The sequence below is a fragment of the Drosophila mauritiana genome, chromosome 2L, assembly GCF_004382145.1.
Source record: "Drosophila mauritiana strain mau12 chromosome 2L, ASM438214v1, whole genome shotgun sequence".
NCBI classification, from domain to species: domain Eukaryota; kingdom Metazoa; phylum Arthropoda; class Insecta; order Diptera; family Drosophilidae; genus Drosophila; species Drosophila mauritiana.
In genome coordinates this window covers 16,464,922-16,481,784 of record NC_046667.1, presented here as the reverse complement: position 1 = coordinate 16,481,784, position 16,863 = coordinate 16,464,922, and the positions used below count along the sequence as shown (strand labels likewise).

General features: G+C 45.2%; 3 protein-coding genes across 12 annotated transcripts in view; 2 read left to right on the top strand and 1 right to left on the bottom strand.

Moving 5' to 3' along the window:
• LOC117136816 (transmembrane protein KIAA1109 homolog) overlaps nt 1-16,863 on the bottom strand; it is a 28,583-nt gene that overhangs the window by 8,836 nt on the left and 2,884 nt on the right. Inside the window, exons 2-19 of one of the 8 annotated variants that reach the window (XM_033297889.1) lie at nt 16,528-16,807; nt 13,322-16,472; nt 13,061-13,264; nt 12,423-12,966; nt 12,081-12,361; nt 11,898-12,018; nt 11,326-11,421; nt 10,128-10,708; nt 5,306-5,642; nt 4,028-5,239; nt 3,769-3,933; nt 3,458-3,710; nt 2,775-2,865; nt 2,558-2,673; nt 1,837-2,492; nt 1,639-1,771; nt 714-1,575; nt 37-652 (exon numbers count right to left, since the gene is read on the bottom strand). In XM_033297889.1, coding sequence (XP_033153780.1) covers nt 37-652; nt 714-1,575; nt 1,639-1,771; nt 1,837-2,492; nt 2,558-2,673; nt 2,775-2,865; nt 3,458-3,710; nt 3,769-3,933; nt 4,028-5,239; nt 5,306-5,642; nt 10,128-10,708; nt 11,326-11,421; nt 11,898-12,018; nt 12,081-12,361; nt 12,423-12,966; nt 13,061-13,264; nt 13,322-16,472; nt 16,528-16,807 — 9,699 coding nt within the window. The remainder of the gene's footprint in view (nt 1-36; nt 653-713; nt 1,576-1,638; nt 1,772-1,836; nt 2,493-2,557; nt 2,674-2,774; nt 2,866-3,457; nt 3,711-3,768; nt 3,934-4,027; nt 5,240-5,305; nt 5,643-10,127; nt 10,709-11,325; nt 11,422-11,897; nt 12,019-12,080; nt 12,362-12,422; nt 12,967-13,060; nt 13,265-13,321; nt 16,473-16,527; nt 16,808-16,863) is intronic. The other 7 variants (XM_033297914.1, XM_033297906.1, XM_033297898.1 and 4 more) reach the window with 7 other exon arrangements.
• On the top strand, nt 5,946-7,651 carry LOC117136887 (RNA-binding protein 34). The gene is made up of 3 exons (XM_033298003.1): nt 5,946-6,439; nt 6,508-6,891; nt 6,951-7,651. The coding sequence occupies exons 1-3, from the start codon at nt 6,013-6,015 to the stop codon at nt 7,448-7,450; spliced, it is 1,311 nt and encodes a 436-aa protein (XP_033153894.1). The 5' UTR covers nt 5,946-6,012; the 3' UTR covers nt 7,451-7,651.
• On the top strand, nt 7,700-10,045 carry LOC117136857 (titin homolog). 3 transcript variants are annotated; one of them, XM_033297968.1, is made up of 5 exons: nt 7,700-7,831; nt 7,895-8,084; nt 8,143-9,424; nt 9,483-9,720; nt 9,774-10,045. In XM_033297968.1, exons 1-5 carry the CDS (start codon nt 7,766-7,768, stop codon nt 9,897-9,899), a joined length of 1,902 nt encoding a protein of 633 aa, XP_033153859.1. In that variant the 5' UTR covers nt 7,700-7,765; the 3' UTR covers nt 9,900-10,045. The 3 variants fall into 3 exon arrangements, with proteins under 3 accessions (XP_033153859.1, XP_033153851.1, XP_033153867.1); XM_033297960.1 differs by having other exon boundaries at nt 7,886-8,084; nt 9,774-10,043; XM_033297976.1 differs by having other exon boundaries at nt 7,886-8,084; nt 9,784-9,875.

Sequence of the window (16,863 nt, the reverse complement as noted above, 5' to 3'; positions counted from 1 at the left end):
ATGTAAAAAAAAAGTTTATAAATGTTTAAAGCTCACCTGAATTTTGGTATTAAAGCTGAGCGTGTGCGTGGGCAGGTCGATAACAAACTTTGCCCTCTGCCCAGTGACTCCCATGGAACTAACGTGATTCATGCGATACTGGGCCTGCAGCGAAGGAAGTAGCGCAGCATTGATGGACAGACTCTGCAAGAGCACATTGAACTGCATGACCAGGGGCTGAAGCAATCCATTCTGGTGCTGTCCTGTGCCCGTCTTGGATTGCGCCATGTGTGCTGCCCGGCGGGCCGCCTGTTGCGGCTGCTGCTGTGCACCAGCTCCGCCGGAAACAGTGCGCTCCCGCATTTCGCTGGCCACTCCAGTTCCACTGCTGGCTCCACCAGAGTTGCGGGCATGGAACGGAGACTCAGGCTCCTCGGCGGTATGCGAACGGAGCGTGGACCGACCAGAGTTACGCTTTACACGCAGCTCCTGTAGAGTGGACGACAACTGCTTAGAGCTTCGAGTCATCATTCCATGCAGGGCCACCGGATGTTGCGGTATGTCTATGTTAACAGCTCCGATCGACAGCAGGCCACTGTTCTTATCCTTTCCACGCTTGGAAAGGCTTGAATAGAGAGTCTGGCTCTTGCCCACGGTTACCTTTACCACGGTTCTGAAATGAATTACAAACGAGTTAACATACGAATCAGAAAATCTGGCAGAGTAGTGCTTACTGTTGGCTGGGAGCGACTCCTTCGAGCAGCACAATCATGGCGCGTCCCACTTGGCCAGTAAGAGAGCATTCCAAGGAGACAGGACGAGCTTTTTTCCTCCAAGTGGCTGTGCTGTTAAGAGTGGTGATCTCTGATTCCAATTTGAGGCCAGAAAGCGTGGCCAGCAGGCGAGTTTTGTGAATCTTGGCCACACCGAAAACTATCAGCCGTGTTCGTTCCTGAGATGAAGCATCTACCAGTAACATCTCCCTATGTTGGGGCAGAGGTGTTGGTGCACTGGCCAAATCATCCTCGTCGTGCGCGAAGCCCGCAGACTTGCTTTTGTGTTCGTTCAACGAGCTCCTTTGGACCACAGTCTTGGTCTCCGGCATTGTACCATACAACTCCAACAGGTGGTAGATGGTCTTCCAGCAGTTGGGTGTCTCTAACATCGGCGCCATCGTTGGCATTCCAGCTTTGGTCAGCGTGTTCTGGTAATCCCCACTGACACTAGTGGCACAAGCACCATTCAATGAAGCCTTCGACTCCGTAGACATTTTGAGGATATTTTGTTCGTGAAGCGACATTGTTGGACTATCCCTTAGTGGCGATGAACTGGACTCATTCAAATTCGTGTAGCCCAGCTTGCCCTTCACGGATTTCCCGGTGGATCGAAGTTTCTGGGCGAAACTCTGGGGCCTGTTCTTGGCATTTGGAGAAGGTGTCAGTTGAATAATGGGAGCCAAGCCTCCGGGACGCGGTCTTGCCAACATAGTCGGCATCGTCTCGTTGAATTTGTCATAGCGTTCATCTGAGTAGTTTTCTGCATGGTTAAAGCGCTCGGACATCGAGTTAAATGGCACGATGTCTGTGGGCTCAGAAGCTAAAAAGCAGAATAGTTATTAGGTTTGAAAATGCAGTTTGAATGTAGTGATCGTTAACTTACCCAAGCTGCACTCGTCTTTGGTTTGGCTCTTTTTGCTTAGCTCAGGCTGATCGTGAAACTCGTTCTGGGCATCCTTTACGTTTTGATACATATTGCAGATCTGATGTAGCAGCCTCAGCAGCGGCATATTTACCTGAAATCCATAAAAACATTTTTATGTAGCTTATGTGCATTTTGAAGTATAGATATTCCACACACCTGCTGCGAGATGAATCTCACATTTAGACTGAAATTGATCACAGTACTGGTGTGCTTCTTTAGCTGGCGACGCGACATATAGATGACATTCTGGCGCGCCTGATCCACCATGCCATCGGACATTTTTAAGACTTCCAACTCTACACCCACTCGCTCGCATAAGAACAAGGGGGTGTCCATCATTATGGAGGCCCTGCCCCCGTTTGATTTCTTGTTCAGTTTGGCTGGCTTTTGGGCAGAGTTCTTTTTGTCACCCGCCTCGCTGACCACAATGTCCACCCGAATAGAATCAAAAGTGCCGATCAAGGAGAGATTTGTGCCAAAGTTTTCCAGCGAAGAAATGTCGGCGTTGGAGAACTTGTTGATCATTTGTTGTGGCATCACTCCCAAGCAGGTGAGAAGTGGTTCAAAGATCAGATGGGCATCGAGCAGCTTAATGGAATCCTGCATTATGCCGCTGCGCGTTTGTCCTGCATGTTCAGTCATTTTCGGAGGAGCTGGCCGTGCGTGTTCCTTTTCGGTGAAGTGCTTCTTTTTGTTGTCCTGCTGTTTGGCCATCCAGAAGTACAAATCCTCCTTGTGGTTCTCGGCTACTAGCCAGAACTTGTTTACCGAGTTTGTAGAGCTCAAGGAACCCTCTTGCAAGGCACCGTATTCTGAAGAGAACATAAAATAAAATCACTGATTGTTATTTATGATTAGTATTATAAAATGTACTTACCGAATTCCGGAACCTGCTTTTCAACCAGCCCAGAGATAATGGGCAGCATCTGAATACTGGAACGAGACGAATTGCCATGTGAATAGTTCGAGGCTTTGCTGTGGACTTTATTTAAGCTGATGCACACGGATGTTGTTTGGAGAGAAGAACAGACCACAAGCATGACATTAACGAGATGTATTTGATGGAAATAAGGAGGCAAACATTTTCAACATACCCGCGCCGAGGTTGGTGTATATTTGGCGAAGTGGAAGTAGATCGCTGGGAAGCGTTTCCATGGTTGGCACCCTCATGACCATAAGGAGCACCTGTAGGAAAAAAACGTTAATAGAGGAATACCGGTTTCGTATATTGGACAAGCACTCTTCAAGAAAGCACTCTTCTGGATAAGTTGTACACTTAACGAAACAAAATATAATATATAATAGTAAAAAGCTTAAGAGAATAAGAGATAGGAAGAAGGTAGAAAGTAGTAGTAAGATATGCTTTACATATTTATCGTTTAGTGTACAACATACTTAGGATTAAATTTAGATTCATAGATATAGATATAGTGATAGCCAGAAAGAATAGAAGAGTTGTATTGTTCTGTAGTAAAATGCAAACGCAAAGCATCAAACATTATGAAATGGTGAACACTCAAAGCGGTGAATAACATTTGTGTGGCAAAAGTATTTACAGATACAAAAGGAAACGGAAGGTAGTTGATAGCAGATCTAAGCAACACACTCTTGCACTCAAACGGACACAATCATTAAATTTGGTTAACAAACGATCAAAAAGTGCATCAAGCAGGAGGGGGAAATATAGAGAGAGTCTATAACTATACATAAATCTATGTTAAAAGGAGATAACCACCCGCCACAGACGGCGGGAGGAGAGCGTTAATCAAAAAAATACCAATGTGAGTTCGATGATGCTGTGTTTGCCCAAGTAATAATGCATTCTCACTCTCTTCCGGATTCTCGCCGACGCCCGCAAAGGCGCCCATTTCAACATCACCTTCGCACTCATCGTTCTCCGCATCCTCCTCGTTCTGTGGGAACGAAAAGGTCACGTTGATGGGTCGCGCCAGCTTGTTCTTGTACTGATGCTCAAACAGAATTGGATTGTAAAGCGTATTTTTCCACTGCCGGCTCAGCACAATGATGCCCTATAAAAAATGGAAATTAACCGAATTCTAAAGGATAATACTTAGCGGAACTACTAACCTGTCTCAGGGTGTTCAGATGTGGAACATCGTGTTGCTTAAATATCGTCTCTATCCTCTGAACGCCCTCATCCAGAACCAACTTCTGCATGATGTAGCACAACTGGCAACTGGGATCCTCCTGCAGCGTCTTCGACAGCAACGTGTAGTTATTGGCGTACCGACTCTGCAAATCATTTTAAATATAATAAATTAATGCGAAAGATATAAAAAGTGGTTAGGTCTATAAAGGGTGAACTGCTGTATAAAAACCATTATACCTCTTTTGTTACCTTCTTGATCTTGGGATTTCTCTGAATCTTCTCGTTATCCATGGCCTCCGCCATAAGACAAGCAGCCACTGCCGTTTGTCTCGTGTGCAGAGCCTTCATCAAGGATACGATTTTCATGGCCAATCGATTACTAGGGTTCATCCATGCGGTGATAGCCGGGGAGGCCGTGCTCAAAAGATTCCAGTCCAGTCGCGTCAGATCAATCTTTCGGGTAATAGGCACGCAAGGTGGAGCGGCAAAGTTGAACCAAACCGCTTTAAGTTCAATCACGCACGAGGAAGTCTTATCCGTCTCCTTGACATTCGACAAAACCTTGTCGTAGTTATCCTTGGTGTTGGTTCCTGCGCCTGCAGTTGGTTTCTGGGCTCCTGGCTGAGCATTCGCTGTGCTGGTTCCCTTTTCCACATCTTCATCTGGAGGTTTGGGTGTGGATTTACCCTTTTCAGCACCAGAGGTTTCTGCCGAAATGTTGCTGTCTGAAGCAGGTTGAAACTTCTCCTTCGGAGTTTTGGGTGTAGGCGGTTTCTTTGTTATCAACCTCCATGCAGCTTCAGCCTTTGATGTGGCTCCTCCATCGCCAGAACCCGCGGCTCCGTCTCCCTGGCCCACCAAATCATTGAGATTGAAACCACCTGCGGAGGCTCCGCCGCCTGCACCAGCTCCCGCCATTTCGGCCAACTCCTCCTTGCTGTTCTCGGACTTCTCAAAGTGCGATCGCTTGACTATCTTCACACCCACGCCCTCCAAACCACACTCGAACATAATGTAGCCAATGCTTTCGATGCCCGTGCTCTCCGGCATTTTCAGGCATTCAAACAGCACTTTGCTCTTGTGTTCTGGAATGGCAGTGACAATGATGGGCGAGTCCTGGGTGCAAGACTGTCCCTCTGTCTTCAGGCGTCGCAGTTGCGCATGCGCTCTCCCAATATCCAGCGTTATGACCAGCTCCTCCAACTGCTTCTCCGATGTCTCGATAAGAATGGGCTCTCCTTGCACATTGTCCGGCCGCGTCTGCGAGGAAAGATGTGCCAAGAGAGCACGTGTGCCCTTCATGATGCCACCCTTTTTGTTACTGCTGCCCGACTGGACCGTTTGCTGGATGTACACGTTGTGCATGGAGGCACGCGTCGTCTTGCCCAGATGGAACTTCGTGGAGATACCCTCCATGTAGAAGGTGAGGAGCGACACGCAGCTTAGATCCTGTAAAGAAGATAGCAAAGATGATGATAATTTCATCATCAAAGCTTTGTTGGCTAATTTACTCACTTGTACATTATCCAAGGCTGCCACTGAGATAATCTCCTCCACAATGGAGGACTGCAGCATAGTAATGCTGACCTTGGGAAGGACAATCAGTCCCTGAGTTTTGGTGGAAATACTCTCCTCATAGACATCGCTAAGGAACGAGTCCCCGGGTCCCTGCAGATGCCTCTCCGTCGTGGATCGCTTGGAGTTCGAGTGAACCTGCGACCAGTAGCTTAAGCTCTGATCCCGCTTCAGGATATTGTCGTTGTTCACCTTGGCGATGCAGGATGTGTGGATGAAGTTCACCACCGAGAGCAGGTGCATTGATTGAATTGTCGGGACGGCGGCCTCCACCATTCTGAAAGAGCAATAAAGTTTAAATAAAGCGAAATAACTTATAATTATAATTAAATAATTTTAGTTTATCTCATTTTTTATAACATTATTAAATATTTTTTTTTGCAAAACAACAAAAATATCCCAAAATAGGTTTTTTAATATATTAATTTAAAAATTTGTAAATTTCATTATAATTTGCATTACTTTTTATCAAAAATTTGTGATTTAAAAAATGATAATGGTATATTCGGTATATATTTTATTTTGAACATTTTAGTATTTTTATTTCGAATGCATGGTATTTTTAACGGTCAAGGGCGGTCACACTTTTGGGCCACCACACGTGTAGAAAAGAACATATTATTGATAAACTACTTCTTTGTGCAAAAATGAAAACACCAAAAGCCAAAGAATCAGAAAAGGCTGAATTAAAGCCGATTAAAAAAGAGCCCAGCGTCGTGGAGGATGGTAAAGTGACCAAGAAATCAAAGGCGAAGCCCAAAAAAAAGGCGGTTAAAGTTCCAAAAGATGAAGTAAAGGCCGCTGTCCAGGAAAGTCCCAAAAAATTGTCCGCCAAAGACCTGGCCAAGATCGAAAAGAAGAAGGCTAAGAAGCAGGCACAGAAGCTGAAGAAGCAACAAAACAAACTGACGCCCAAGGAGGTTAAGACGGAACCAGAAGCGTCGGTTAAGGTTGAAGGTAAGGCCATCAAAAAGGAAAAAGTGGAGAAGGAACCAACGACGACTGCTCCAAAGGAAAAACCAAAAGGAAAAGTGTCTAAGAAAGCCAAAGCCAATGCCAATAACAAGGATGAAGGTGAGGTTAACAAAAAACCATATTCCCATAGATTAATCAATTCCGACATTCATCAATTCATCGCACAGAAGGAGTTAAGCGGATCCGGAATCCTGAAGAAGAGGCGTCCACCGTTTTCGTAGGTAATCTGCCCATCAACACCAAACGTGTCCAGCTGGTGAAATTGTTCCAGCCCTATGGATTGGTTCAATCCATCCGGCTGCGCACCGCCGGGGGCAAGCAGCTTTTCAAGCACAAACAGCGCAAGGTAGCCGGCTCCCTGAACGCCTACGTGGTGCTCCAGAATCCCGAGATTGCCCAGCAAGCGCTGGCTCTTAATGGCACAGAGTTTAAGGAAAATCACCTGCGGGTGACTCCCGCGTCTATGGCGGAGAAGTTCGGCCAGGGAAAGGATCAGCAGCCCAGTGACAAGGATGCCAAGCGAACCATTTTCGTTGGCAGCCTAAAGTACTGTAAGTAAAGAAGTCAGTAGTTTTAACTAAGTGCTAACATTAAGTGCTACTCATTCCAGCGGCCACCGAGGAGCAGCTGCGAGAGATCTTCTCCAGTTGTGGCGAAATAGACTACATACGTTGCCTGCAGGATGGCGACAAGGGCTGCAAAGGAGTAGCATACGTCTGTTTCCAGAAGCCCGATGCTGTGGGACTAGCTCTTGAACTGAATCAGACACTTCTGGATGATAGGCCAATCAACGTGGAGCGCTATCAAGTCAAGAAACTGGGCGCCAAGCAAGTGCGCGATGCTGCTGCCGCCTCCACTGCTTCTAAAACGTCCTCAAAGACCAAAGCTAAGAACCAGAATTCGGCTGGCGCAAAAAAAAGGCTAGACAAGAAGAAGGGCAAAGAGAACGGTAATGTGAAAAAAGAAGGAGCACCTACTGGTCAAAAGAAGAAGTCAGAGTACCGGGGCGTTAAAGTCGACGGCATCAAGAAGGCCAAGAAGCCTAAAAAGAAAAGCAATGACCTACAAACGGCTCTTGCCAAGAAAATAGCGCCCAAGCAAAATAGTTAATATACATTTAGGTATATTAGAGCATAAGCATAAGATTTGGAATAAGTTGCAATTTAATTCGATGAGATTCGTTTGACTTTTTGTTACGAAGTTAACAACTGGATTAGTTTCCGTAGCGGACACTGGATTGATTATGTTGACCAAGTAATCGTTGAAAGATTACTCAGAGAACAACTTAAAAATAAAATGCGAAATTTTAAACAATGTGTATTATGTATTAGAATTAAATAATTAAATAGAGTGCAAAACAAAACAAAAGCAGCTGCCAACAAGGCTTTGAAATAATTCTCAGTCAAAGACCACATCGAAAATAAAATGTTACTGCTTGGGATCTGCTTTATTTGCAGTGTCAACCCATTAGTGCTAAATGCATTTCCTGTGGTAAGTTAATTGTTAAATGACTTTTTTTGAGGGATTCTACAATCGGTCCTCTAGGAATCCCAGGCCAATTCCAAGGATCTAGGTGTCCTGAATGCTCGCTTGACCGATCCTGCTGACTATCCCGACCTGACAAATGGTCTTACCGATGCGGAGGTACAGGAGAGCCTCAAGGATCTAACCCTAGATGATCTTAACTCCTTGAACAAGCTACTTGATGAGCGCCTTGGTCGAGATGAAGATGTCGATGATGACGGTAAGTAATCACTGTAGATGATCTTTCATTGTCACCGGCTGAAACTTTTCAAAGAAAGCGAGCCTAACAGCCCATGGTGGACAAGCGATGGCCAATATTCGCAAGCAGGACTTTCAGTCTATGGATGTAGGTCTCGATGATAACTGCCGGGATGAGGACGATTCCGATGAAACAAAGCCTAATTCGTGCACCAAGAGACCCACTTGCCCAACCACCAAGCGTTGCTCAAAGAAAAGCACTTGCGCGCCGAAAACCACTCGAATGTACTCAACTAAAAGCGCTTACGACAATTGCAAGCCAAAATCTGGTGGCTTTGTGGACGACGATCTTTTAAGCGAAACTACCAAATCTCCGAAGCCAAAGAACAGAAAGTGCAAGAAACCTAAAGATGACTTCGAATGCGAGGCAGATGACTTTCTGTGCCAGGCCAGTAGGCGATCTAGAGGTAAGGAAAGTAGAGACACACTTCTGGATGAAGAATATATTCCAGGACAGGAGTTGACTGGAAATGCGCAGCTGGGTGATGAGCTCACATCAGCATTCAATGATCAAGGTGAACTATTGAATGATGCACAAATAGAGCTATCAAACTCCGAGTTTGACAACAACTTAGGGCTAGAAAATCAAGCCATTGTGAAGCAAGGTCAGCCTTTTGACTTAGGAAGGGATAGCAAGATTAATACAGAGCACAAACATCAAAAAAACGAGTATAGACGTCAAAATCCTTTGGAATACCCCGAGAACTTGAAGCACGAACCTTCAGGCCAATTGAAAGAAGAAGATCAGGCCAACTTGGATCAGAACTATAATGCTAAGATTAAGCGAGAACAATCTACTGACTTAGAGCTAAGAAGCCAGTCCACTTTGGATCAAGAAGATGAGCTTAATCTAAACAAGGAATATCAGCCAAACTTAGATTTGACCAATCTGGGTAATTTCGAGCAGGAGCATCAGGCTAATTTCGATTCAGAATATCAGAACAACTTTCAAAAAGATCATTTGAACAACTGGGAGAAAGAACATCTGGCAAACTTCGATGCTGGACAATCAGCTAGTTTCCATCAAGGTGAACAGCAGTTCAATCGGAATCAGAAGGCACCTAATGTAGAGGGAGTCGACAGAGCTGAAAACGAACCGATAGCGAATGAAGCAGATCCACTTGATCTTTACGATCGACATCAGTCCTCCAGGACGTCACATCGTAAGAGAGAACAAACAGAGAAGCAATTTGTGGAGCAGATGCACAATGAAGATGATAATAAACAGGCGAGTATAAAAGATGAGCCGATGCCACTGAACTCTAATCTGCCTAAGCAGGAACATTTTTTCGATAGCGAAAGGTAAGATAACTACGATTTTGTTGTTTCGTTACCATCACTTATCTAATTTATGTTCAAGTTTTATTGCCAATAATGCTCGGGATCCACCTCGTTATTTGATTCAAATGCAAGACGACTACATACAAAGTGAAAATGAACGTGGCGAACGTCGATTGCTCGAGGATCGAAGGGAAAGCGAGGCGTTAAACATGGACAAACTCACGGAGGAGGAGCCCAGAACAATGGAGGAGTTCCATTTGGATTCCGAGTACAGGAGGAAAAAGCGCGAGAATAAGAACACTAATGACTCCCCCGAGGTGAGTGGGCAACCACACACCTCATTATAGAATATACATTTGTATGCAATTAGAACTCCAAAGAAACGTATATAAAGATGCTGATGGACTCTTTTCCGCGGGATCAGGGTGGCCGGATCAACGCCCATGCGGCATTGAGGCAGTCCAATCTCGCCCATTTGCGCATCAAGCGAAGTTGAGTTATATATGTATATTTAACGCTATACTTGATAAATGCCTTTATATATATATTTTATATGAACCCATAAAATGATAATCCAGAAATACGAGAGCTGCGACTTTGTTGTTCCTATTTCTGGTTTTGATTAATAACATTATACGATTTGGAATTGCCAGCAAATTTCTCTTGTTTAAATTGTATGGTAATTAAATTGAAATGAAATTATCGTATCGTCATTCCTACTTACCTTTGTAATCCCTCCAGTAGAAGCGGTGTAAGGAAGACATTCAGTTGACCTTTTAGCCTGGCCACCACCGAAGTACAGACCGCTCCTCCCTCAGCCTGCAGACTCATGAACTCGCCATCATCAAATCCGTTCGTGGTCTTGTCCGATTCCTCCTCTTTCAAGAGCACACTGGGGTCCCAGGGATGAGACTTGGGTCCGCCCAAAAATGTGGCCGAGCTGTTGCTCCCAGTGGCGTTTTCGTATCGAGGAACCACTTTAATCTCCCGCCAACAGGAGTAGAGATCAAAGTGAGGCAGCATCTTGCTGCCAATATAGGTCAATCCACCGTCTTCGTTCTCCGAAAAGAGTGGAGTAGAGAAGACATCTGGACCCAAGGGAAAGGAACATCCATTCCAGTTAAAGCACTTCACCTGCGACAAATGATTCAGGTAGCTGGCCATCAGCAAAGGTGAGTCGATAATTGGCCGGTTGACCTGCTGGTGCAGATTGACCAACGCCACATCCTCTTGTGAAGACATGGCCGATATGAAAGAGTTGGAAGACAGTGATGGGGTGCCAGATGATGAGCCACGAGAATCAGCCTGCAGAAGGAATACCATAAAACTGTATTAGATATATTCTGAGTGGAACATGAAATTGAGTTGTTTTCAGCTTCTACAACTAAAATAGCCAGTTTAAGGGACACAAGCAGAAAACTGTGATAAACTTTTTGTTGAAGTGCAGCAAAGATTTAGGTCTGTTTTTGCGTTATAAATAAAAAGATCTAAAATCAAATTGCAATAATTTTCAGTTAATCGAATTGACATTAAATTAGTAATTTGTAAAGTTTTCAAAATTAAAAGATAGCTGACAAACAATACTAATTTCAAACCAAAGGCATATCGAAATGGAATTTTTTGTTGATTGATACCGGTAATAGCCCACACCCTACAGCCTCAAAGCTTATGATATGAATTAAATATAGGATCGGGAGCAATAGACTCCACATGCACTAATACACAACATACTTTACATGCATTTGTTGATCATCGAGAATTTGTTAGATCATTTTTGGAAACTTATAAGGTAAGAAAGGAGGTCTACAGATACATTCAGGTTGTTCAGAACAGACTAGCAATCGAATTTCGATTTAGTTAGGCTACTTGTTAGTTAGAAGAGGTTGGTTGGTTGCTTGTTGTTGGTACTAAGAACTACTCACATCATGAACAAAATGTCGGTACTCAGGTCGAGATGAGATATTTGTTATTTTTCTTATTGGTGTGGCAAGACCGTGAATGCGTCTCGCGTCTTCGTTCTGGGTGATTTTTGATTTAGGTTTTGGTTTTTATATCGATTTGGTTAGTTCATTAATTGATTTCGGATTTTAGAGATGAGTCGAGTTGAGGAAAGGAATAGATTTTAGGTGTGGCTTACAGTTTAACAAAATCAGCAACAGTTTCTCAATTTATGCTTTAAAGTGTAGACCGATATTGAGAAATTGTTGCTTAAGAGTTATTAAAAGTAAATGTATGTAGATAGACTTATGTTTAAAGAGCGAAGCATGCACTGAAACAGACTCGAATCGAATAATATTTCGAATTTGGGTTAATATTGCCGCCTTGATTATTACATGGGTGATATGGAATTTAGTGATAAACTGAGTTTAATACAAAATTGGCCTCAAAGCAGCAAAGCTAAACGCGCTTGGTGTAGATAATTCACTGAGTAAATCGGCCTAACATTATAAAATACGTAATCGAGTTGTTTGAGTATTTGATTTTTTAGCTTTACCAGTTCTGTGGTGCTCTGCGGTCGTTTTGGAAGTGTTTTGTTGCCGTCGGGGGCGTGGATCTCTAGATCGCTGCGATATGTGGGTAGTGTGTGACTTCCATTATCGTTTTGGGCTCCAATGCTAGGTATGAAGATATATTGTTAGTCAGAATATGATGGGGTATATAACTTGTATATAGGCACCTTAGATCCGACGAGAATCGCTTCTTTCCGGACAGCACCACGGATCCACTGTTTACACTGTTTCGCTGCTTCATGGATCCCCGCTGCGACAGCACATTGGATATATCTTCTTCGGCTGAGAAGAACATCTCTGAGGGATTCTCCGACGTCAGCGATATAGTGCGTTGCACTTCGCGGGGCAGCTGATCTCCACCTAGTCCCTGGACGTGAAGCGCAATATCGGCGATCTCGAATTCCAACGGATGTGAATGAGGTGCCGAGTGCGACATTTCATCCGGTATCTCCAATGGAAAATATATTAAGATTAATATTAAAATTGAAAATTGCAACATTGTGCCGCACCTCTGTTTCATCATCGAGGACATCGCCCGTCAGTCTGGAGTCGGAAATGCTAGTCTTAGGTGGTGAAACCCGCAGCCTATTGGAATCGGAACCGCGTCGATGGCTACTTCCTGCGTCTCCGGCGCACGCCTCGTGCTGCAGCTGTAGCTTTTTGGAGGGACTATCGAGCAGGCGGGCGTAGGGTACCTCCACGGAAGTTTGTCTCGTACATGGATAGCGCTTGGTCCTCCTTTCCAACGTATTCGGGGATCCAATGCTCTCTCGAGACTTATTTCGGCAGTTGGGCTCAGGTTTCTCAACTCCAGTTGTTCCACTTGCACCGATCTTAAACTTAGTGCCATCGGGCAGAGAACAAAGATCCGTCTTCTTCAGACTTCCGTTTCGCAAATCTCCAGCTGGTCTGTACAGGCGGCCTTTGCCATTAAAATCCGCTGTATCGTACAGCGAGACACAATGAAGACTGTAGGGCGGGGTGTGGAAGACAAGTTGACCCTGGTGGAGAATGCTTTCGCCGAAACCAAAGTCCTTATTATTGTTGATGATGCTGAAATTGCAAAGATATAAAAATTAAATGGATTTTCTTAATATATAATATATATTTGATTCTTATTTTCTATTAAACGTGAAATTTTACTCACAAGTATCGCGCAATATTGTAGTTATCGTGGGCATCCTGCGCCGTTGGCTTGAAGAATTTTTGTCCATTTCGATTGCTTCCGAAAAAGGCACATCCACCGATACAGCCACAACGTGAGATCTCAGTGCCAGAGGACAATGCACTTCCATTATTGGACCACAGGAACCAGAGTCGCTTGAATTTGGCATCGTGCTCACGCAGAAAACTGCAAATAAAACCCTCAATTAGAATCAATAGACTAAGACATAAATACTGATCTTACTTGTGCTGCACGAGATGCAGTTCGTGATCCGGAATGGGTAGAGCCGAAGCTCCCTCCAACAAAATAGGCCCCAGCGAAGTGCAGCCCACCTCCACCCAATTTTCAGTTATCTCCGTTTCTGGTGTACGCTTGGTGTGTGTTTCCGAGAAGCTTCCCCTAAGCTTCCGCGTGGCTTCCTCTCGAGAATCTCGTCTTGAGAAGGAGTTAGAGCTTCGCTTTCCGGCCTTTCCATGTGAAGCGTAATGAGATCCTCCTGCATCCTGAGACTTTAGGGAATCTTGATCAGCTCGTCTCAGCTTGCCTGAACGATTACTGCCCGTAGTGTTGGTGTTGAATGTCGAGTTCGTCGTGTGGAGCATGAACAAACGCAATAGAATGGAGGGCAGTAGCCCAGAGATCCCCGATTTTACGCGCTGGCCGTGAAGATTACAATTGGCCAAACGAATAGGAGAGATCCAGGCATGCAAAGCGGTGCCACTTTCTATCAGGTATACATCCACGGCATCCACCGAAACGCGCGTCATTTTGTATTTTATATCCTCGGAGGAGGGACACTTGTACTTCTTCTCTTCCTTGGTTTGGGGGCACAAATTGCTGGGCACTCCGTGATGGCAGTTTCTTACTGTCTTAGGTGACTTTAAACAGTTCTCCGGATCAATGGCCAAGAGTATAAGTGTCTCCAGACCTGTAACGACGTTTACAAGCTGTGGTAGAGTAAGCTTTCCGGTGAGTTTGCCCAGCTGGACCTCCACGAGCCAGGAATATTCCAGAGTGTCCTCGTCCAGAGCACAGCCCTCATTACTGAACATGGCATGACCTCTAACCTGGACAGCGGAGAGCATAAGATGACCCTGGTTAATATGCTGCTCCCTCTGCGACCGCTGCACGCAATCCGATGTGAGTAAATACGACGGACTTACTAACACTTGTAGAGTTGTTTCATGATACTTCTTATTCATCTCGAAACCGAATCTTTCTATTAGAACGACCGGACAGGGCGGATCATCTTCATTGCAATTCTTCATTACGTGCGCTTGAATGTCATGTACGATCACAGAAACCATAACCTCCAGAGGACGATAAAGACGAGGATCGAACGGTTTGCGCTTTTCCTCGGGCGGTTGAGTCTCCGAAATGGATTTATTGGCCAGCTCCTTTTCTTTGGCCAGCAGTTGGTCCTTGGGATTTACTTGGGCAACGACGGGCTCCTTCATATTTACATTCGATTGCTCCATGTCTGTGAAATTCTGATCCTCGCCGAAAATGTTTTCCTTCAGGCTAATAAAGTTGCGCAGCACATTTCCATAAGCCATAAGCACGGAGCTACCAATCTCCAGTTCCACAGTAACATGGTCCGCGGCCAGCGTTCCAGGATCAAATTTACTATACTGTTCAGGTGGTTGTTGCCAGCTACTAACAGGTGATTTTCTAACTTTTGGTATCCTCATGGGACTCAATAAGATCTCCTCTTTTTCCGGCGTGGTTATATCCGCTTGAGGATCTGGTCCTAGTGGTGGAACTGGATGATAAACATACTGAATTGACAGTGCCAGAATGGGCACTGCCCAACAGTCGATCCAACCGGAAGAGCGCTGGCAAATCTTGCGCCACTTCTTCGAGTACAACTCTGGGCGCCGGATGAGCTTGCCCTCCCTGGTCAGCAGTCTTGCGTTCTCATCTATGGCTAAAACAATAGGACGCACCGAGGACACTTCCGGTACGTATAAGCTCAAATCCAAGCCCTCTCCGTGGATCCAAAACTTAAGAGTAACCGTCTTGGGCAGGAAATCGTCAAAGGGCAGGGCGAAACTCATCTCAAAGACGTCTCCACAGAAAGCCAAATGATTGTTCTCCTGGTTGGCACTACTGCAATCGATCCAATTGTACTCGTTGCACAGCATTAGGATTTCGAACTCATGCAGACGGATGCTAAAGTTACAGGTATACGGAACAAAACTGAGTATATCCGGCCTGGCCTTGTTAGCCCAATCCTCGATGAGATCCTGGAAGAAGCACTTGTGTTTGTACACGATGAAAGCACTCGTCTTGCAGCCGGAGAGAGAAATGCTCCAATCCTGTGGTGCGTTCCACTTGGTCGGGTAGTGTATGCGCACCTTGTACTCCAAGGACTCGAACTCTGCCAGGCTGCGATACTGCAGCGAAGTGGTGGCCTCCACGTGGAAGAGCTGTCCCTGGATCTTCGATGTGTAACCATCGGGTTGAGTGACCCAGGGAATTGTCATCTCTACATACGAAGCAGGTCCCACGGTAATGTGCATTGCATTCGTCTCTTTTTCTTTGGAAAAGAGTATGTCAATAGTTGCCTCATTTAGCACGCACAATGTAACATCGAAGGATTGATAGCTGCGAAGTTCCCCTGGCTGGGGTGTGGGTGTAACTTCTGCCTCCTTCCAATCAGAAGGGTAAAAGTACCTGTACAGATGATCTCTTTGCCGATCTGCCCACGGTCCGTAGCTGAAATCAGTGCCTCTGAGACACCTGGCATTTATGCCCCAGACCGGAGGCGAAGGCTCCACAACATCACCGTTGGGCAGGACAATCTGTACAGGATGTTCCGGCACCACGCCTGGCTCGTCCATGTAGAAGTACAAATCCATTTGATTGGACATCATCACCACAAAGCCTTCGCCCATATATCGCGGTGGTTCATCAATCAAACCAGTATACTTGGGACTCGGACAGAAGAGCACTTTCGCATTTTCGACTTTGGCCTTCACAAAGTGCATAAAGTGATCCAATCTACAGACAGCTGGCTTTGTACTGTAGGTGCAATGGGCCTCCTCCACGGAAATCGATAGTGTAGTCGGCGTTAATCGGTTTCCAAACACAAAGCGACCGGAGCAAACGTCAATTTTAATCACCGGTATTAAATCCCGCCAGGTGGTGGCCTGCATTGCCTCCGAGTTCTTCACATTCTGAATTCTCTGGCTCTGCCGTGCATTCTCCAGATTCATGTGGTGCTCCTTCAGCTTGTTTCTCTCCTCATTGCTCGCCGCATCTGTCGGTATAAGCAGCGATGGTTCCAGACCAAACGTCTTCTCCAACGTGTCGTACAAATCCGATCTGTTGTATATGTGCAGCTCGTAGCCATTTAACTGGACCGATAGGCGCGTGTCCGAATGGGAAAGATCTATGAAAAATAATTGTCATCAAAAGTTTTCGATTACTACCTTATTCCAGCTCACCTTCTGAGACATCCTTGGGCACATAGGAGCGCCACCAGCGGAATATGAAGTATCCATCCTGCGCCCGCACTGTGTAATCATACGTGATGTAGACGAAGTCTCTGAACATTATCTTTCCTGCGAGCGGATTTAGAGCAACAGAACCGATCTTGAAGTACGCGCCCTTGATGAACCAACGGTTGGCGATCTTCGTTATCAGCATGCCAATCACACGAGAATTGTAGAAGGTGATATACGTCACCCAGGTGATCGTGGTCAGGAGCGACGCAAGCAACCATATCTAAAAAGATTTCAGATCGACATTAGGTTTTAAGAGTAAAGCAAAAAATATAAATA